This window comes from Pelophylax lessonae (genome assembly GCF_965119305.1).
Source record: "Pelophylax lessonae genome assembly, chromosome: 2".
In the NCBI taxonomy this organism is placed as follows: domain Eukaryota; kingdom Metazoa; phylum Chordata; class Amphibia; order Anura; family Ranidae; genus Pelophylax; species Pelophylax lessonae.
In genome coordinates, this window is record NC_138769.1 from 443,890,679 (window position 1) to 443,912,387 (window position 21,709).

Genomic DNA, 21,709 nt, shown 5'->3' on the forward strand with positions numbered 1-21,709 from the left:
GGCTACAGCGCGGACTTGAATTGCCGGGAGGGCGTACATTGACGTCCTCTCAACAACGAGCGGCCTGCACGCTCCCTGCGAAGCGTGCCCGGCTCGCTCTGTTAATGGCGAGTCCATGAGACTCGCCTGATCACAGATCGGAGATCGGGGGTGATCCCACCCACTTACCACGTGATCAGCTGTCAGCCAATGACAGCTGATCACGTAAAGTAAAACAGCAGCCGGAGATCAGCTGTTTTTTTTCTCCTCACGCTGTCAGTGTGAGGAGAAAAAAACAACGATCGCCAGCTGCTGTCAGAGGGACATCGGTCCCGAAGAGGAAAGGGACTATTTGTGCCCCCAGTGCCACCTACCAGTGTCCACCAGTGTCACCCACAAGTGCCCACCAGTGCCACCTACCAGCGCCCCCTACCAGTGCCTTCTGCCAGTGCCCCTAGTGTCACCTACCAGTGCCCACCAGCGTCACCTACCAGTGCCTATCATTGCCACCCATCAGTGCCAATCAGTGCACTTCAGCGCCACCTATCAGTGCCGCCTTATCAGTGCCCATCAGTGCAGCCCCTTAGTGCCCATCAGTGCAGCCTATCAGTGCCCAACAGTGCAGCCTACCAATGCCTATCAGGGCCCATCAGCGCACATCAATGAAGGAGAAAAATTACCTGTTTGCATAATTTTATAACAAACTATAAAAACAGTTGTTTTTTTTCAAAATTTTCGGTCTTTTTTTGTTTGTTCAGCAAAAAATAAAAACCCCAGTAGTGATTAAATACCACCAAAAGAAAGCTCTATTTATTGGAAAAAAAAATGATAAAAAATTTCATATGAGTATAGTGTTACATGACCGCGCAATTGTCATTCAAAGTGCGACAGTGCTTAAAGCTGAAAATTGGCCCGGGCAGGAGGGGGGTTTAACCACTTCCCACCCGCCCGCCCTATAGGTGATTGATGGCGGGAAGGTGGTTGCATTATCCTGACCGGTCGTCATATGGTCATCAGGAGGCGCGCAGAGCGGCGATCGGTTATGCGGTGTGTGACTCTGACGTAGGCTCTTTACCATGTGACCAGCTGTGTCCAACCCCAGCTGGTCACATAGTAAATAGGTAGTGCCGTTGATCGGCTTTCCTCAGTTCGTGCCAGACAGGCACAAGTAGAGAAGAGCCGATCTGTGGCTCTCCTGACAGGGGGGGGGGGGGGGTCTGCACTGGTAATCAGAGCATTGATTACAAGTGCAGACCCTTGGGGGGGGGTACCACTAGAACCACCAGGGATGCCCACCCATGACCCCAGGGATGCCCACCATGGCCACCAGGGATGGCAATCAGGGCTCAGGGAGCCTGCCAGTGCCCTCCCCATCAGTGCTGCCCACCAGTGCCCATCATTGACATCCATCAGTGCCGCCCACCAGTGCCCATTATTGACCACCAGTCCTGCCAATTAGTGCCCGTCAGTGCCACCTATCAGTGCCCGTCAGTGCCACCTATCAGTGCCCACCAATGCTGCATATAAGTGCTATCCATCAATGCCACATATCAGTGCCCATCGGTGCTGCCTATCAGTGCCGCATATTATTGCCACCCCATCAGTGCGGCCTCATCAGTACAGGAAAAAACGTATTTACAAGATTGTATAACAAACAAGAAAAATATATAATTTTTTTCAAACTTTTCGGTCTTTTTTATTTGTTTAGCAAAAAAGAAAAAGCCTTGCGGTGATCAAATACCACCAAAAGAAAGCTCTATTTGTGGGGAAAAAAATGACATAAATTTGGTTTAGGTACAGTGTTGCATGACTGCGCAATTGTCATTCAAAATGCAACAGCGCTAACAGCTGAAAATTGGCCTGGGCAGGAAGGCGATGAAAGTGCCCGGTATTGAAGTGGTTAAGAAAAAAAATGATCATAAGAAAAATACAGTAATAATGGTTGATTTATAATGAAAACTTACTCCACCTGTATATAATATTCCACAGATTGCACAACATCCTATTTTAGAAGATGGCATATGGGTTGGCATACGCATGTGGCTGAGCTGATAAAGGAATACTCAGATGAGATTATAAATTAGGAATTCACATTTATATGTACATCTCCATGATCCATTTATAACTATTAAAACAGAATTCATTTTTAGGAGACCAAAAAGGTGCAGCTTGTCAAAGCTTATGTGAATATGTCTCACTGGTGCTATAAAGCAGCTGATTGAGGGTCTGCACTCCTAACACTTCTATTCTTCATCACAGAGTAGTTTTACATTCCTGAAATTGTTTCTGCATTTTCCTGGCATAAGCAGTACAACAGTACTATAGCCATACAGTAATATAGTAATAAAATTATGCTTTTTATGGGTCACCTGAGAATAGTCCCAAACACCAGTCAGGTAACGCTTTCATTGCTAAAAAGCAACATACTGAAAGTAAAAAGCACTTCCCTCTGCAACTTGTTTTGTTAGAACTTCATTGTAATGTTACAAAGTGACTTTTCATTCAGTCCTATTGGCCGCGGTGCAGTGTGATGCTGAGGATTGAGTTGTACCATGCTGCAATGAAAAATGTATAAGCCAATACTTTTTTTAATGCACACCACTACAGCAGAGGTGTGAACCGTCATGATAGAAAACAAGGCTTTTTGTTTACGACTATTATGCAAGGATGCCCAGCGCAGCCTAATGCATCTGGCGCCGAGCCCTGAAAATGTACGAGCAGTTAGAGATTTAATACTTTTAAATCCAGATACATTTTAAATAAAAAAAATACTTTGAAATGTTCCTAAATAGTACATCTGTCATAACCATGTGCACATCTGCATTCAGACTGGGTGAGGAAGGGGCGGCACTAAAATCCAATCAGGCTTGACTGTATTGCAGAGTGCTGAAAATCTAATCAATGGAATATGCTGATTGGAGGCAAGAGAACTGCTGTTTTTCCTTGACTATCCAATCAGTGTCTTGACCTAGCTATTCTTCTTGTACCTCAGTGGAGAACAGTAAATGATCAGGACCCAACCATGGGGTCTAGCAGGGATATCTTGATTCCAAAGCTGGCTGAACAAAATGTAAATTCTTTTTGATAAATGGGACAATTCACAAGTACTTTTTTTCAGTGGTACATTTAGCCAGTCGCCTACACCACAGGTGTCAAACACAAGGCCCGTGGGCCGAATGCGGCCCCCCCAGGCCATTTCATATGGCCCTCGAACCTCTCGTTCAGCTGCGGCACCGCCCTTGTCTCTGTCCCCACCTTGTCTCATTAGTCCGCAGCAGAGAGGACAGAACTCCTTTTCCAGATCCTGCACTCCTCTGTACAGCTGCAGAAAGGCTTGTCTTTGCCCCCCCCCCCCACAGTCCGCAGCAGAGAGGAGGGCAGGACTCCTCCTACAGATCCTGCACCTTTCTGTGCAGCTGCAAAACCACTTTGCCTCTGCCTCCCCTGGTCTCAGCATTCAGCAGACTCTGGAAGCTGACTCCAGCCCCCCTCTGGTTCTCCTCCAGACCCTGCACTTTCTTCTTCGCAGATCCCCCTGCATCTTCTTACTGGCAGAAGCACAAGGTAAAGTGGTGCATTGTGATGTAAGGAAGGGTGGGTGACTCTGGACTTCTGATGGCGGAGGGGGAGGGCCCTTGACATCTCATGTAAGGGGGTGTGGGGTGCTCTGGACATCTAATCTTACAGATATAACCGGCCCTTTGAGGGCAACCCATAATGCTGATGCGGCCCACAATGAAACTGAGTTCGACACCCCTGGCCTACACGAATATAAACCATATTCCACCGAATGCAAAAGCATCTTATGTGGTTCTTATGATATCTATTTACTGCATTAATGTGACACACAGGGAATCTATGAGTTTCAAAGGTAAACCAGGTTCCTTTAGGAGGTTCAAATGTAATAATGGTTTTAAAGAGTTATAGGAATCTGTACATAGCTCTCCTATCCTTAGCTTTGGGGGGCAGCTTAATTATTAAACCATGTTCTGAGGCTATAATGGTTGTCAAAGATTCAGATGCTCATGAGCAGTCTTCTCCCTAGATGACAAAGCAAGAATTCAAGGCAAAAAGAGTTGTATTCGTCTGATGGACGATTCCGTTACTTGACCTGCACTACGCCTCATGGTCTGTAGTAGCAATGTTGCAAGCCGACGTTTTATGAGTGGTAAACTACTGTTTTTGGTAAATAAAACCCTTAGTGGGGAAAACCAAGCAACTAATGTCCCTCTATAGAATGAAGAAGACTTTGTGCTAGAAGCTGGAAACAGAGAAAAGACTATTAAAAAGTGAGAAAAGGGAAGCCTGCCATTGCTGCTCTCCCACTCTCACCGAAAATGCCATCTGTTCAACTATCTCCAATTTGAATGTCTTTATAGTTGGATTAACTGTGCATTATAAAATCAGAGTGAATTTATGGATATACAGTAGGATATACAGTATGTATAGACACACACTTGTACAGTGGCTCAGTAAGAACAAAATGCTACTTTCCGTCAGTGCCCTCCTAAGAGTATTATACTCACCTGTCCCCAATTCACTAAAATATTAGCTATAAAACTCTTGTAATTAGCATCTAAATGGCTTTGTAAATTTTTGTAAAAAAAACTGCAAAAATGCTTTAAAAAATGCCTACAAATTGTTCTCAGGTGTGAATTGAGCCTTACCGTCTGTGTTTTAATAATATGATAACTTGTATTTTTGGAAAGTTCATCAGTGCTTCTGTGACAAACCCAGTGAATATTTAATATTAGGTCATCAGCGGACCCAAAGATTAAAAGGTATCTGAGTGCAAATGTAAACTTTTTCTGAAAAGTTGATCTTATCCCCTCCAGTTCCCAAGTCTTCCCATTGGTTATGGATTCTATTACATTACAGGAGCAGTAGAGAGGCCAACTGAGTGTGAAGAGCTGTAGTAGATCATAAGTGATTAAATACACTGGAATTACACAGAAAAACAAGTATAATTAACAAGGGCACTTCATTTCAATCACAGAGCTGGCAGGGGGAAGTCCAATAATATGCAAGTATCTATAAAAACAGCTTATAGAAATGTAAAGTCCCATGAAGCTAAAACATACAATACTGGTGTGTGTTAATCCAAAAGTAAAACAAATGTATTCCACCTCACAGGTAACATTCCTTTCCGGCACTTCTGTCTGCATGCCTGGGACTGATCAAGGAAAATGAAATACTTAGCCCAGTGTGGAGGATGGAAAAGAGAAGGTAAACCTGCTTATTCTGTGCCATAAACATGCAGGAAACAAAATGCAGTGATTTCAGCATTTATGATTGGCAAATAAAAACATCTCGAAATCATTCCAGCTATAATTTACCAGTTTCACTAAAATGAGGAAATGCTGTGCTCTAAAGACAAAAACATGATATTTATGGAGTTATTCTGTGGGAACTCATGACATCTTCCTGACTGCTTCCCCAGCCAAATATGACATTAACAAATGCCCCACAACTTGTTTCCGATAAGGTCACTGCAAAACTTGAGATCTAGTGGGAAAAGAGTGACTTTCATGTTGACTACTTTCCTCTGAAGCCACAGTCTTCCTCATTTTGGCAAAGCATATGACAAGCACATTGCTGAGACCTGGGGTGTCAGAGTCATTAAGAGCAATACAATATCCAGACACATGGCCTGCTGCATAAAGGTACAGAGGAGTCCTTGTATCATCTATTTGTACTGTAGGTACACAGGAGACATGGAATCACTAGTCCCTAGATATCAATACTTTCAGAAGCAGTCACTGTTCGGGTATCCAGACAGCCGTGGTTGTTGCAGTTGTCTGAATACAATTGAAGGCAGGGGAGATGCCTCCATCCATGCTGTTTAGCCAGGGCTGGCCCAAGACATTGTGCTGCCTGGGTCCAAGAATGAAATGCTGCACCCCCAAAAGAAAAAAAAAAATACGCCCAGCAAAAGGCCCCCCATCCATTATTTATTATAACATTTAGAAAATATTATATAAACTGTTCTCTTCCTTCATAACTCACCACCAGACTGGTCCATCAAACACCGACTGTCTGCCACAGCCACCGCCCTAGAAGATCCAGCCTGCCCTGCGTGAGTTGGAGTGCGCTGATGTCTGACGTCACTGCACTCACCACGATCACGTGAGGGTCGTTCCCCGGAAGGGACGCTGTGCCTCCTCATACTCATCAGTTTGCACTATGAGCGGCAGTATGAAATAGGGAAATGCTGCACGTAACCCACTGCAAACCGATGACACACAAAACTACTGGGTAAAAAAAAAAAATCTTAGGAGCCAGTTTGCTGCCCCTCTCCAAGTTCTGCCTGAGTCCAATCGACCCAGCGGGACCCATGGTAGGGCCGGCCCTGTGTTTAGCGAGGATTAAGGAATATATTGACTCTCTCTCATTCAGCCTATGGTCTAAACAAAATAAATATATGCATGTAGGGCTAGTCTTAAACAAAAAAATATCAATAAATCTTACTAAGGATGTGCTATTGAATAATTCATTACGTACCAACATATTTACTGAGTATAACATACCACTTAAAGCAGTAGTATACTCCGCTTTTTAATTTTTACCTACAGGTAAGCCTATAATAAGGCTTACCTGTAGGTAAAATTAATATCCCCTAAACCTGCATAGTTTAGGAGATATTCACCCTGCCCGCTGACACCAGCAGCGCATGCACTCTGAAGGTCTGGTGGACCTTCAGAGCTCCTTGCCGGAAAGTGAACTCCTGCGTGCATGCGCGGGAGTGACATCGCAGCATGCTAGCACATTATGCCATTGTCTTGCAGGGGGTTTTTTTTTTGTACTCAGGGGATACTACCGCTATAAAACAAAGAAAGGCTTCATGCACACGGCCGTATAGGGGCAATACAGCATGCAGAGCCTGTGCAATGACATTTTCAGGACCCACTGCCGCCATCTACAGCCACCCATTGGGATGAGGCAGCTGCACATGGTTGTGAGGCAGAGTTTACATAAAGCACTCACATGCACAAGGACATATATGCTTAGCTTCCGTTCACACTGGTGCGATTTGTCATACAATTTGACAGTTTAAAATCGCATGACAAGTCTATTTGTGCCTATGGAACCGTTCAAATCGGTGCAACTCCGACTTGCACTATTTTTGGCAATTTCATGAGCGACTTGCATAGACATCTGTGCAAACCACACATGAAATTGTACTGAGCGGCAGCTTTAAAATAATGCTAAAGAAGCGCGATTTCAAAGCCACATTCAGTGTGAACGCACACTACCTGTGCTCATAGCATAAGTCAGGGTACATTAGGGTGCTGTACGCAACCATTGGTGCAAAACTACATACAGCCACTTCTAGTGCATATCAATGTTGTATGTGTCACCAGTAGGTCCCAGGAATGTCATTATGCATGCTCTGCATGATGTATGGCCCCTGTATGGCCGTGTGTAGGAAACCTAACAGTACATTCCAAATTACAAAACATTAAAAAAAAAATCTATACTACTACATATTCAGAATTCATAAACCACCATATTCTGCGCCCATGATACACTGACAAGCACAGTGAATAGTAACTAAACATATTTCACCAAGACAGAAGGCACCACAAAGGTACATAAGCATACTGGTAATAGAACACAGAAGTATGCCAACTAGTCATTTCTTAGCTTGCCCCTGGGTGTCTGTTAATGTTGTTAAAAACTGTGTTGGCTTTTTCTTCTTTTTGGCCTTGGAATCCTGCCCTGGAGATGGAGTTAAGATGCTTCCGCTAGGTGACTTTAGCTTTTGGCTGCGTTCTCCTTAACATCTGTGGTTTATTTTCTGAAACTACCCCCTGTGCATAGACCTTCTGTGCCACCACTCCCTGTATCCCTTGCTGTCACATATGCATTTCCCCTCAAACTGCCTGGCATATATATACCTGGGCAACACAAAGCAACCGAGGAAGAAACAGTCACCCAGGTTCTTATAAAGTCATTTCTGTAGCCAATGATACAATAAATACAACTGACTAAAAAACGGTGTTCTACTATACCAATGCAAGCCAAGTAAGGGCCCATAGATCTTAAAAGGTAAGTGCTATGAAGCTGCAAGTGGCCCAGCGCCTAATACGACTACAATCACCTCAAGCTGCCTGGGATTGAATCCCAACCACAACACTGCCAGCATGGAGTTTGCCTGTCCCTCCTGTGCATGATTGGGTTTCCCCCGAGTTTTCTTCCCCACTTCAAAAACATGCTAGTAAGTTACATGGCTCCAGTGTAAATTGACCCTGGTATGTGTATTGGTACCGGCTCGGCTCTACTCGGCCCTGCTTGGCCCGGTTTTCTTTTCCACTGCTAGTACCACATGGTACGGTGTTGGAACGGTTCGGTGCGGTATGGTTTGCTTTTCCACTAAAGTAGTACTAAAGTTAAGTGGGTGGGATAACAACGATACTCTGACCAATCAGTGGCTAGTAGTGACTGCATGCAAAGGACTGTGGGATATGGTACTGGTATGGTACCTCTTGGAACCACAATCGAGGTGGTACTGTTTTTGAGAGCCGTACCGTTCGGTTCCATGTAGTGGAAAAGCGCCGCCGTACCGTACCGAACCGTTCCTACACCGTACCATGCGGTATCAGCAGTGGAAAAGCACAAAAGCGAGCTGAACCGTTCGGTTCCATGCAGTGGAAAAGCGCCATTAGTGGCCCCTTTCACTTGAATAGGTCTTGTTTGGCAGCAGTACTGCTTGCTATGAACACAACAGGAGAAACATTTTCACCACCCAGCAAAACATTGTGGTCGTGGCATGTGTACACCCACATAGGACTGCCTTTACAGCTTTAGGTGACATTAAACCCTAAAAACTTTAAATTATATCTAAACATGTAATATAATACATATAATTATGGGTGCTTTCTTTTATTTTCTTCCAAAAGTTTTCCTGTGGCTGCAAATACCTGGCGATCCTGTCAGGTCCCTGTTCAGAGTGGCAACACTATTGTGGGCGATCTGCAGTCTTCTGTGTTGCCACTCGTTGCGGCAATGCTTTTATAGGTTTGTTTCACATTATGTTATTTACATTTAAGTCTCTTGTTTTCAAAACGATCGAGCGATCGCCAGAGCTCCGCCCTCATTCATACAGACTGCAGAGACAAAGAGTAGAGCAAGGAGGACATGCTCGACAATCAGTCATGATCCTTGAGCCACTCTGTATGTGACATGAAGAAGTGTCAGATGGGGTGGCTGAAAATATTAGAGGGTTTTTTTTCCGCACATAACCTCCTTGTGCTTTCGGGTGCTTCAGATGAAGACATTGAGAAAGATCACATGGGAAACTCTTAACACTACCCCCCAAAAAAAGGTATTTACAAGCTTTCTAAGGCATCAATAGACCTGCCTTGATTTTAGTAACATGTACTACCTACTGTATATATTCATGCACCTGCACATTGGGTTTCATGTCATTGGGTTCCTAAACAAATCAAAACTGGACGCACCTAAACACAGCTAAACAGTGCAAATTATACCATTTAGACTACATGCATGCAGGTGGTTTGGTCTGCCATTGTTAAAAATTGACATTTTTGGGTGCCTGGGAGGCCCAGGAGCAGCATTCAGTAGAAATACCCCAGGGTGAAATAAATGACAGATGGAAGCTATACCAAGTGGCTCTCACGTTAGGTCTATATGCCCCCAAACACACAATTCCTGAATGCAGAACAGAAAACAGCCACTGCATATTCCAGCCTTTCATAGAGTAAGACAGGCTAGCAAGGCTAGGCGCCTCACCTGGGCTTCCCGGGCACCTGAAACTGCTAGGAATTGACATGGAGGGGATAAAACACCCGTAAACTTGAGGCTTTAAAATGATTATATGCCTTTGAATATGTCCTATACACACATATATGTCATGGCTAGTGTGAATGAGGCCTTTGCAGGCATAAGTCATATACCATTAGGACACAAAAGTTGCTGGGTTATCATAAGCTCTGTTTATTATGTGTAGGAGGAAATCCAATGGTTGGAAATGCATGAAATTCGCCTGTGTGCTGACAGAGATGTGTGCAGAACTCTCAGGAGCATGAAGTATATGTATACACAAAACACATGAGGTGCAGTTCCCAGGTGTACACCCTCCTAGGAGTATTGAATGTAGTTCCCAGGTATAACCTCTCCTAGAACTAGTAAGGGAAGTTCTCAGGTATATACTCTCCTAAGAGTAGTGAGGGAAGTTCTCAGATGTACGCTCTCCTAGGAACATTGTGAGAAGTTTTCGGATGTACGCTCTCCTAGGACTAGTGAGGGAAGTTCTCAGATGCACGCTCTCCTAGGACTAGTGAGGGAAGTTCTCAGATGTACGCTCTCCTAGGACTAGTGAGGGAAGTTCTCAGATGTACGCTCTCCTAGGACTAGTGAGGGAAGTTCTCAGATGTACGCTCTCCTAGGACTAGTGAGGGAAGTTCTCAGATGTACGCTCTCCTAGGACTAGTGAGGGAAGTTCTCAGATGCACGCTCTCCTAGGACTAGTGAGGGAAGTTCTCAGATGTACGCTCTCCTAGGACTAGTGAGGGAAGTTCTCAGATGTACGCTCTCCTAGGACTAGTGAGGGAAGTTCTCAGATGTACGCTCTCCTAGGACTAGTGAGGGAAGTTCTCAGATGTACGCTCTCCTAGGACTAGTGAGGGAAGTTCTCAGATGCACGCTCTCCTAGGACTAGTGAGGGAAGTTCTCAGATATACGCTCTCCTAAGAGTAGTGAGGGAAGTTCTCATGTGTACGCTCTCCTAGGACTAGTAAAGGAAGTTCTCAGGTATACACTCACCTAATGGCCCGTACACACGATCCGAAAATCGGACGAAAAATAACGCTTGTGAAAAGATCGGACGATAATCTGATTGTTAGTACACAGCTTATGAGAGGCGATCACGACAGTTCGCCCGATATTATCCGGTCGTGCAAGCATAAAAATTTTGATCGTATTATAACACATCGCACGATAATCGTATTATCAGTATGTTGTTCGTCCGAAAAAAATGGTGAGCAGTAGACAGCGCATGAGCAGTAGACATCATTCCCCCTCACACGCTACAACGTGGTTACTCATACCGGAAGCTTTTGAATCATCGTCCGAGAAAATTAGTATCGTAAGTAACCTCTCCCATTTGCGAATATAATTGAGAGTTCCTAGCAACCAAACAAAAACGGACGGAACGTCGTCCGATTTTCGGATCGTGTGTACTGGCCTGGGCATAAGAATGGTGAGGGAAGTTCTCATGTGTACACTCTCCTAGGAGCATTGTGAGAAGTTCTCGGATGTACGCTCTCCTAGGACTAGTGTGAGAAGTTCTCGGATGTACGCTCTCCTAGGACTAGTGAGGGAAGTTCTCGGATGTACGCTCTCCTAGGACTAGTGAGGGAAGTTCTCGGATGTACGCTCTCCTAGGACTAGTGAGGGAAGTTCTCGGATGTACGCTCTCCTAGGACTAGTGAGGGAAGTTCTCGGATGTACGCTCTCCTAGGACTAGTGTGAGAAGTTCTCGGATGTACGCTCTCCTAGGACTAGTGAGGGAAGTTCTCGGATGTATGCTCTCCTAGGACTAGTGAGGGAAGTTCTCGGATGTACGCTCTCCTAGGACTAGTGAGGGAAGTTCTCGGATGTACGCTCTCCTAGGACTAGTGAGGGAAGTTCTCGGATGTACGCTCTCCTAGGACTAGTGAGGGAAGTTCTCGGATGTACGCTCTCCTAGGACTAGTGAGGGAAGTTCTCAGATGTACGCTCTCCTAGGACTAGTGAGGGAAGTTCTCAGATGTACGCTCTCCTAGGACTAGTGAGGGAAGTTCTCGGATGTAGGTTCTCCTAGGACTAGTGAGGGAAGTTCTCGGATGTACGCTCTCCTAGGACTAGTGAGGGAAGTTCTCGGATGTACGCTCTCCTAGGACTAGTGAGGGAAGTTCTCGGATGTACGCTCTCCTAGGACTAGTGAGGGAAGTTCTCAGATGTACGCTCTCCTAAGACTAGTGAGGGAAGTTCTCGGATGTACGCTCTCCTAGGACTAGTGAGGGAAGTTCTCGGATGTACGCTCTCCTAGGACTAGTGAGGGAAGTTCTCGGATGTACGCTCTCCTAGGACTAGTGAGGGAAGTTCTCAGATGTACGCTCTCCTAGGACTAGTGAGGGAAGTTCTCGGATGTAGGTTCTCCTAGGACTAGTGAGGGAAGTTCTCGGATGTACGCTCTCCTAGGACTAGTGAGGGAAGTTCTCGGATGTACGCTCTCCTAGGACTAGTGAGGGAAGTTCTCAGATGTACGCTCTCCTAAGACTAGTGAGGGAAGTTCTCGGATGTACGCTCTCCTAGGACTAGTGAGGGAAGTTCTCGGATGTACGCTCTCCTAGGACTAGTGAGGGAAGTTCTCAGATGTACGCTCTCCTAGGACTAGTGAGGGAAGTTCTCAGATGTACGCTCTCCTAGGACTAGTGAGGGAAGTTCTCAGATGTACGCTCTCCTAGGACTAGTGAGGGAAGTTCTCAGATGTACGCTCTCCTAGGACTAGTGAGGGAAGTTCTCAGATGTACGCTCTCCTAGGACTAGTGAGGGAAGTTCTCAGATGTACGCTCTCCTAGGACTAGTGAGGGAAGTTCTCAGATGTACGCTCTCCTAGGACTAGTGAGGGAAGTTCTCAGATGTACGCTCTCCTACGATTAGTGAGGGAAGTTCTCAGATGTACGCTCTCCTAGGACTAGTGAGGGAAGTTCTCAGATGTACGCTCTCCTAGGACTAGTGAGGGAAGTTCTCAGATGTAGGTTCTCCTAGGACTAGTGAGGGAAGTTCTCACATGTACGCTCTCCTAGGACTAATGAGGGAAGTTCTCAGATGTACGCTCTCCTAGGACTAGTGAGGGAAGTTCTCAGATGTACGCTCTACTAGGACTAGTGAGGGAAGTTCTCAGATGTACGCTCTCCTAGGACTAATGAGGGAAGTTCTCGGATGTACGCTCTCCTAGGACTAGTGAGGGAAGTTCTCGGATGTACGCTCTCCTAGGACTAATGAGGGAAGTTCTCAGATGTATGCTCTCCTAGGACTAGTGAGGGAAGTTCTCAGGTATACACCCTACTAGGAGTAGTGAGGGCAGTTGTCAGGTATACACTCTAGTAGAGGTAGTGAGGGCAGTTGTCAGGTATACGCTCTACTAGGGGTAGTGACGGCAGTTGTCAGGTATACGCTCTACTAGGGGTAGTGACGGCAGTTGTCAGGTATACGCTCTACTAGGGGTAGTGACGGCAGTTGTCAGGTATACGCTCTACTAGGGGTAGTGATGGCAGTTGTCAGGTATACGCTCTACTAGGGGTAGTGACGGCAGTTGTCAGGTATACGCTCTACTAGGGGTAGTGATGGCAGTTGTCAGGTATACGCTCTACTAGGGGTAGTGACGGCAGTTGTCAGGTATACGCTCTACTAGGGGTAGTGACGGCAGTTGTCAGGTATACGCTCTACTAGGGGTAGTGACGGCAGTTGTCAGGTATATGCTCTACTAGGGGTAGTGACGGCAGTTGTCAGGTATACGCTCTACTAGGGGTAGTGACGGCAGTTGTCAGGTATACGCTCTACTAGGGGTAGTGACGGCAGTTGTCAGGTATACGCTCTACTAGGGGTAGTGACGGCAGTTGTCAGGTATACGCTCTACTAGGGGTAGTGACGGCAGTTGTCAGGTATACGCTCTACTAGGGGTAGTGACGGCAGTTGTCAGGTATACGCTCTACTAGGGGTAGTGAGGTAATTTCTCAGGTATTTGCTCTTCAAGAAGTAGTGCAGGAAATTCTCAGGTATACCCCATGCTAGGATTAGTTAGGTGCAGTTGTCAGGTGAACCCCTGAGGTGCAGTTGATAGGCATATATCCCTGAGGTGCAGTTGTCAGGTGAACCCCTGAGGTGCAGTTGATAGGTGAACCCCTGAGGTGCAGTTGATAGGTGAACCCCTGAGGTGCAGTTGTCAGGCGAACCCCTGAGGTGCAGTTGATAGGCATATCCCTGAGGTGCAGTTGATAGGCATATCCCTGAGGTGCAGTTGATAGGCATATCCCTGAGGTGCAGTTGATAGGCATATCCCTGAGGTGCAGTTGATAGGCATATCCCTGAGGTGCAGTTGTCAGGTGAACCCCTGAGGTGCAGTTGATAGGTGAACCCCTGAGGTGCAGTTGATAGGTGAACCCCTGAGGTGCAGTTGTCAGGTGAACCCCTGAGGTGCAGTTGTCAGGTGAACCCCTGAGGTGCAGTTGTCAGGTGAACCCCTGAGGTGCAGTTGTCAGGTGAACCCCTGAGGTGCAGTTGTCAGGTGAACCCCTGAGGTGCAGTTGATAGGCATATCCCTGAGGTGCAGTTGATAGGCATATCCCTGAGGTGCAGTTGATAGGCATATCCCTGAGGTGCAGTTGTCAGGTGAACCCCTGAGGTGCAGTTGTCAGGTGAACCCCCTCCTAGAAATAGTAAGGAAGTTTCTATGTATCCGGCCTGTGTCGGACTTACCGGTGAACTTGGCCGCGCTGTCCCCATGTCCTCGGCGGCGCTGTAGGATGAAGTACTGGTTGGACTTGTGTGTGACCCACAGCCGCAGCGCGTTCTTCAGCAGAACCTCCTCAGGCTTCAGCCACATCCTGGCCGCCCGTGTCACAGCCGCTTCATGCCTACACAGGGGACACCATGGTGAGAGCACAGCCAGGCACGGGTCCCATTACCATCGGAGGACAGGGGAGTGTTCCCTGATGATCGGAGCCCGCACACATCTATTGTAATCACACGGCGGCGGAGGAAAGGCTGTCCCCGCTGTAATAGGCTGGGTTTAGGTTACCAGCGATGGCACCTCAGTCCGCCGCCGTACGATCCTTACTTTCCCTCATCGTGCTAACCGAGAGATGTGTGCTCTCTCCTTTGTCATCATACCACCTCCCCTCCCTGCCGATCTCCTCATACATGACTCCTACCGCATCGATCAGCGGCTTCTCACCTGCTCTCCCTGACATGCACACAGCCCGGATCTGGCTTGTTGTCTCTGCCTCACTCACAGCACATAACAGTTCCGGCACCCAGAGAGGAAGTTCATCCCAGCCAGCCCCGTACACATCCTTCCTTGTCCTGCCTCATCCACATAGGGCACCTTCCTGCAATCACTGCTCAGCTTCACCTCATTCCAGGGAGATCAGCTCACAGCCATGTACTATGATTGTAGATGAGTCTTCTCCTCATTCCCAGGGAGATCAGTCCACAGTCATGTACTATGATTGTAGACCAGGCTTCTCCTCATTCCCAGGGAGATCAGCCCACAGCCATGTACTATGATTGTAGACCAGGCTTCTCCTCATTCCCAGGGTGATCAGTCCACAGCCATGTACTATGATTGTAGATGAGGCTTCTCCTAAATCCCAGGGAAATCAGCTCACAGCCATGTACTATGATTGTAGATGAGGCTTCTCCGAATTCCCAGAGAGATCAGCCCACAGCCATGTACTATGATTGTAGATGAGGCTTCTCCTAATTCCCAGGGAGATCAGCTCACAGCCATGTACTATGATTGTAGATGAGTCTTCTCCTGATTCCAGGGAGATCAGCCCACAGCCATGTACTATGATTGTAGACGAGGCTTCCCCTCATTCCCAGGGAGATCAGCCCACAGCCATGTACTATGATTGTAGATGAGGCTTCTCCTAATTCCCAGGGAGATCAGCTCACAGCCATGTACTATGATTGTAGATGAGGCTTCTCCTAATTCCCAGGGAGATCAGCTCACAGCCATGTACTATGATTGTAGATGAGTCTTCTCCTGATTCCAGGGAGATCAGCCCACAGCCATGTACTATGATTGTAGACCAGGCTTCTCCTAATTCCCAGGGAGATCAGCCCACAGCCATGTACTATGATTGTAGACCAGGCTTCTCCTAATTCCCAGGGAGATCAGCCCACAGCCATGTACTATGATTGTAGACCAGGCTTCTCCTAATTCCCAGGGAGATCAGCCCACAGCCATGTACTATGATTGTAGACCAGGCTTCTCCTAATTCCCAGGGAGATCAGCTCACAGCCATGTACTATGATTGTACATGAGGCTTCTCCTAATTCCCAGGGAGATCAGCTCACAGCCATGTACTATGATTGTACATGAGGCTTCTCCTAATTCCCAGGGAGATCAGCTCACAGCCATGTACTATGATTGTGCATGAGGCTTCTCCTAATTCCCAGGGAGATCAGCTCACAGCCATGTACTATGATTGTACATGAGGCTTCTCCTAATTCCCAGGGAGATCAGCTCACAGCCATGTACTATGATTGTAGACCAGGCTTCTCCTAATTCCCAGGGAGATCAGTCCACAGCTATGTACTATGATTGTAGACGAGGCTTCTCCTAATTCCCAGGGAGATCAGTCCACAGCTATGTACTATGATTGTAGACGAGGCTTCTCCTAATTCCCAGGGAGATCAGCCCACAGCCATGTACTATGATTGTAGATGAGGCTTCTCCTAATTCCCAGGGAGATCAGCTCACAGCCATGTACTATGATTGTAGATGAGGCTTCTCCTAATTCCCAGGGTGATCAGTCCACAGCCATGTACTATGATTGTAGATGAGGTTTCTCCGAATTCCCAGGGTGATCAGTCCACAGCCATGTACTATGATTGTAGATGAGGCTTCTCCTAATTCCCAGGGAGATCAGTCCACAGCCATGTACTATGATTGTACATGAGGCTTCTCATCATTCCAGGGAGATCAGTCCACAGCCATGTACTATGATTATAGATGAGACTTCTCCTAATTCCAGGGAGATCAGTCCACAGCCATGTACTATGATTGTAGATGAGGCTTCTCCTAATTCACAGGGAGATCAGCTCACAGCCATGTACTATGATTGTAGACCAGGCTTCTTCTAATTCCCAGGGAGATCAGCTCACAGCCATGTACTATGATTGTACATGAGGCTTCTCCTAATTCCCAGGGAGATCAGTCCACAGCCATGTACTATGACTGTACATGAGGCTTCTCCTAATTCCAGGGAGATCAGTCCACAGCCATGTACTATGATTGTACATGAGGCTTCTCCTAATTCCCAGGGAGATCAGTCCACAGCCATGTACTATGACTGTACATGAGGCTTCTCCTAATTCCAGGGAGATCAGTCCACAGCCATGTACTATGATTGTACATGAGGCTTCTCCTAATTCCCAGGGAGATCAGCCCACAGCCATGTACTATGATTGTAGATGAGGCTTCTCCTAATTCCCAGGGAGATCAGCCCACAGCCATGTACTATGATTGTAGATGAGGCTTCTCCTAATTCCCAGGGAGTTCAGCCCACAGCCATGTACTATGATTGTACAATGGCAATAAACATGGAATGGCAATAAACTTTGGTACTTAAAAATCTCCATAGGCGTCACTTTAAAAATTTCTACAGGTTACCAGCTTAGAGTTACAGAGGAGGTCCAGTGCTAGAATTATTGCTCTCGCTCTAACGATCACAGCAATACCTCACATGTGTGGTTTGAACACCATTTACATATGTGGGCACGACTTGGGTGTGTGTTCGCTCCTGCGCGCAAGCTGGGAGGGACGGGGGAACCTAACATTTTTTTTTCTTTTCTTTTTTATTTTTACACTGTCCCTTTACAAAAAACATTTTTTTATCACTTTTCTTCCTATTATAAGGAATGTAAACATCTCTTGTAATAGAAATAAGCATGACAGGTCCTCTTTAATGTGGGATCTGGGGTCAAAAAGACCTCAGATCTCACATCTACACTTAAAAGCAAAAAAAATAATATGTTAAATACAGTTCTGTAAGCAACACCTTATTTTCTGGCAGTGCCTCTCTCAAGAATAGACTCTGGATCCGCCCCTGGCTTGTAGACGAGGCTTCTCCTCATTCCCAGGGAGATCAGCCCACAGCCATGTACTATGATCGTAGATGAGGCTTCCCCTCATTCCCAGGGAGATCAGCCCACGGCCATGTACTATGATTGTAGACCAGGCTTCTCCTAATTCCCAGGGAGATCAGCCCACAGCCATGTACTATGATTGTAGATTAGGCTTCTCCTAATTTCCAGGGAGATCAGTCCACAGCTATGTACTATGTATGCTTGTACATTGGGCTTCGCCTAATCCCCAGGGAGATCAGTCCACAGCAGGGCTGGCGCTACCTATAGGCGAGGTGGGTGCCCGCCTAGAGGGCACTATAGTCGGGGGCCGTGCTGGCAGGGGCAAACTGGTCTGGGGCTGCAAGTATTTTCGAGGCCCAAGGCTGTTCGTTTAGCCAGCACGGCAGCGCCACTCACCCGGCTTCTCCATGCCGGCCTGAGTGTGCTGTGCTGCAGGGGCCTATTGCCTCCCCTTCCGATGAGGTGCGCTCCTCTGCAGCAGACTATTGGTCATCCCCTGCCCCGGGAACACTCTGGTGTGGAGAAAGGAGGAAGAGGGGGAGGGGGCAGTGCATGGTGCTGATATGGTGCTGATACCATGGTGGACTGCAGGTACAGCGGCTGTGCCTGGACATGCGGGGGATACCAAGGAGTGGCTGGGGGGGCTGGAGGAGCCTGATGATGAAACCTGGAGAGGTAAAGAGGATCCACTGAAGTCCATTGTACTGGGGATGGGAGGGGGGATGTTGTGTGAGATCAGTGTAGTGGTTAGGAAGGTCAGTGTAGTGGCTAGTGTAGTGGTTAGGTAGGTTAGTGTAGTGGTTAGGTAGGTCAGTGTAGTGGTTAGGTAGGTCAGTGTAGTGGTTGGGTAGGTCAGTGTAGTGGTTAGGTAGGCCAGTGTAGTAGATAGGTAGGTCAGTGTAGTGGTTAGTCTAGTGGTTAGGTAGGTCAGTGTAGTGGTCAGGTAGGTCAGTATAGTGTTCAGTTTAGTGGGTAGGTAGGTCAGTGTAGTGGTTAGGTAGGTTAGTGTAGTGGTCAGTGTAGTGGTTAGGGTGGTCAGTGTAGTGGTTAGTGTAATGGTTAGGTAGGTCGGTGTAGTGGTTAGGTAGGTCAGTGTAGTGGTTAGCATGGTGGGTAATGTAGTAGTTAGGTAGGTCAGTGTAGTAGTTGGGTAGGTCAGTGTAGTGGTCAGGTAGATGAATGTGGGAATCAGGTAGGTCTGTGTAGTCTCCACTGTATACATGGGCAGGGCAAAGGGGGTGGAGTCAGGGACAGGGCCAATTGGGGGAAGGAGGGGGTCGTACATGAGGTTTGGCCCAGGGTGTCAAAAAGCCTTGCACCAGCCCTGGCCCACAGCCATGTACTATGATTGTAGATGAGCCTTCTCATTCCCAGGGAGATCAGCTCATAGCCATATTTACATAGTTACATAGTAGTTGAGGTTGAATAAAGATAATAGTCCATCCAGTTAAACCTGTGTAGGTGTGTGTGCACGTATATATTTCCCATACCCCTGAATGTTTTGATCTTGGAGATGTATATCTAAGAGTCTTTTAAAAGTAGGCACATTCCCCCCAGTTACTACCATTTGTGGAAGCGAGTTCCACAATCTTATTGCCCTTACTATAAAAAAAACCCTTTGCGTAGCCTGAGGTTAAATCAGTTCTCCTCTAATCGCATTGAATGGCCTTGTGTCCTCTTGCACTCCTTGCGACTGAATAGCTTTTTTTCTATGCTGAGATCACCGTTGAAGTATTTGTAAATCGCTATCATCTCCCCTCTCAAGCGTCTCTTCTCTAGGGAGAATAAATCGAGCGCTTGTAAACGCTCCTCATAATTTAGGTCCTCCAATCCCCTAATTAGCTTAGTTGCCCTTCTTTGGACTCTTTCCAGTTCCAGCACATCCTTTCTGAGGATTGGAGACCAGAACTGGACAGAATACTCTAGGTGTGACCGGACCAGAGTTTTATAAAGTGGTAGGATTATAGATTTATCTCTGGAATATATCCCCTTCCTTATGCATGCCAATGTTCTGCGGCTTTGGTAGCTGCAGCTTGACATTGCATACTATTGCTTAGTCTATCTTAAACTAAGACTCCCAGATCTTTCTCCATTCTTGATTCCCCCAGAGGTTCCCCTCCTAACGCGTATTTTGCCTTTATGTTTTTAGTCCCCAAGTGCAATACCTCACACTTCTCCACATTAAACCTCATTTGCCACCTAGTTGCCCACTCTGTTATTTTTTTCAGGTCATTCTGTAAGATTTCTGCATCATGATGTGAAGTTATTGCCCTGCTTAAGTTTGTGTCATTGCAAAAAGTGAGATTGAGCTAACAATCCCGTCCTCAATGCTATTTATTAATGAATTGAACAAAATTGGGCCCAGGACTGAGCCTTGGGGCACCCCACTTATCATTCCAGACCAGTCTGAGTACGCGTTATTTATTACCACCCTTTGGACATGCCCTTTTAACCAGTTTTATATCCAAGAGCAAACCTTGTGGTCTAAGCCTGCAGACCTTATTTTGTAAATTAATCATTTGTGGGGGACTGTATCGAATGCCTTCGCAAAATCCAGATACACCACATCCACAGGGCTCCCCCTATCTAGCTCACAGCTCACCTCCTCCTAGAATGTTAACAGATTGGTCTGACAAAAACGTCCTTTTGTAAACCCATGTTGATTACTGCTGATAATACTGTTGACTTTAGCAAATTCTTGGATATAGTCCCTTATCATCCCTTCCAGTAATTTACATACTATTGACGTCAGGCTGACCGGCCTATAATTGCCCGGGATATGCCTCTGCCCTTTTTTGAATATTGGTATCACGTTAGCTTTCCTCCAGTCACCTGGTACAGTTTGTGTCAAAATACTATCAGCAAAGATCAGGAACAGTGGTCTAGATATAACTTTACTGAGTTCTTTGAGTACTCTCGGATGCACACCATCTGGTCCTGGCGATTTATTCGTGTTAATGTTATCAAGCCTTTTCATGATTTCACCCTCTGTTAGCCATAGCGGCATGTCATGTGAAATACTTCTTACCATACGATCATGGTTTGTATACCCCTCCTTTTCCTGTGTAAAGACTGAGGAGAAGAAAGCAGTAAACAGAGCATCTTCCCATCATTGTTAATTATGTGTGCAACATGCTCTGACCTCGTTTTTTTGATTGATATATTTAAAGAATTTCTTAGGGTTCCTTTTACTTTCCTCAGCTATATGTCTCTCAAAGTCGATTTTAGCCTTCTTGATTTCGTATTTACATTTCTTATTCGATTCCTTGTATTGGTGGAAAGCTGATAAAGTCCCCTCTGATTTATATTTCTTAAAGGCCATTTTTTCCCTCTAATAAGTTCTTTTACATTACGGTTTAGCCACCCTGGTTTGGCCTAGGCTCTTCTAAATTTATTTCCCATAGGAATGCTTTTGTCTAATATGTTCCTAAAGCATTCCCATTTTTCCTCCGTGGTCAGTGTTCTTAGGGTTTTGTCCCAGTTTATTTTCTCTATCATTGAGCACAGTTTGGGAAAGTTTGCCCTTCTGAAGTTTAGGGCTCCTATATTCCTCTCTTGCCTTGCTATCTTGTGATTTACGTTAAATGTGATTAGCCTGTGATCGCTAGAACCCAAGTTGTCCCATACTCCTACATCTGAGATTAGATCTGACTCATTAGTAATTAATAGATCTAGCACTGCATTCTTTCTAGTAGGAGAATCCACCAACTGGGACAAGTAGTTACTGCCCTGTAAGATATTCAGGAAGAGACGGGCCTTTATTGAGTGTGCAGTCCCCTCTTTCCAGTCCATGTCGGGGTAATTGAAGTCCCCCAATATGATGACTGGCCCCAGCTTTCCCGCTTTA

The 21,709-nt window shown here is 46.3% G+C and overlaps 1 protein-coding gene across 2 annotated transcripts in view; it reads right to left on the reverse strand.

Annotated features, from left to right (window-relative positions):
* TBC1D8 (TBC1 domain family member 8) overlaps positions 1-15,167 on the reverse strand; it is a 160,674-nt gene extending 145,507 nt beyond the window's left edge. Inside the window, exons 1-2 of one of the 2 annotated variants that reach the window (XM_082244615.1) lie at positions 14,942-15,167; positions 14,464-14,621 (exon numbers count right to left, since the gene is read on the reverse strand). In XM_082244615.1, the coding sequence (XP_082100741.1) occupies positions 14,464-14,590 (127 nt within the window). In that variant the 5' untranslated portion in view covers positions 14,591-14,621; positions 14,942-15,167. The remainder of the gene's footprint in view (positions 1-14,463; positions 14,622-14,941) is intronic. The other variant, XM_082244616.1, reaches the window with a different exon arrangement.
* Positions 15,168-21,709: the final 6,542 nt, after the last annotated feature.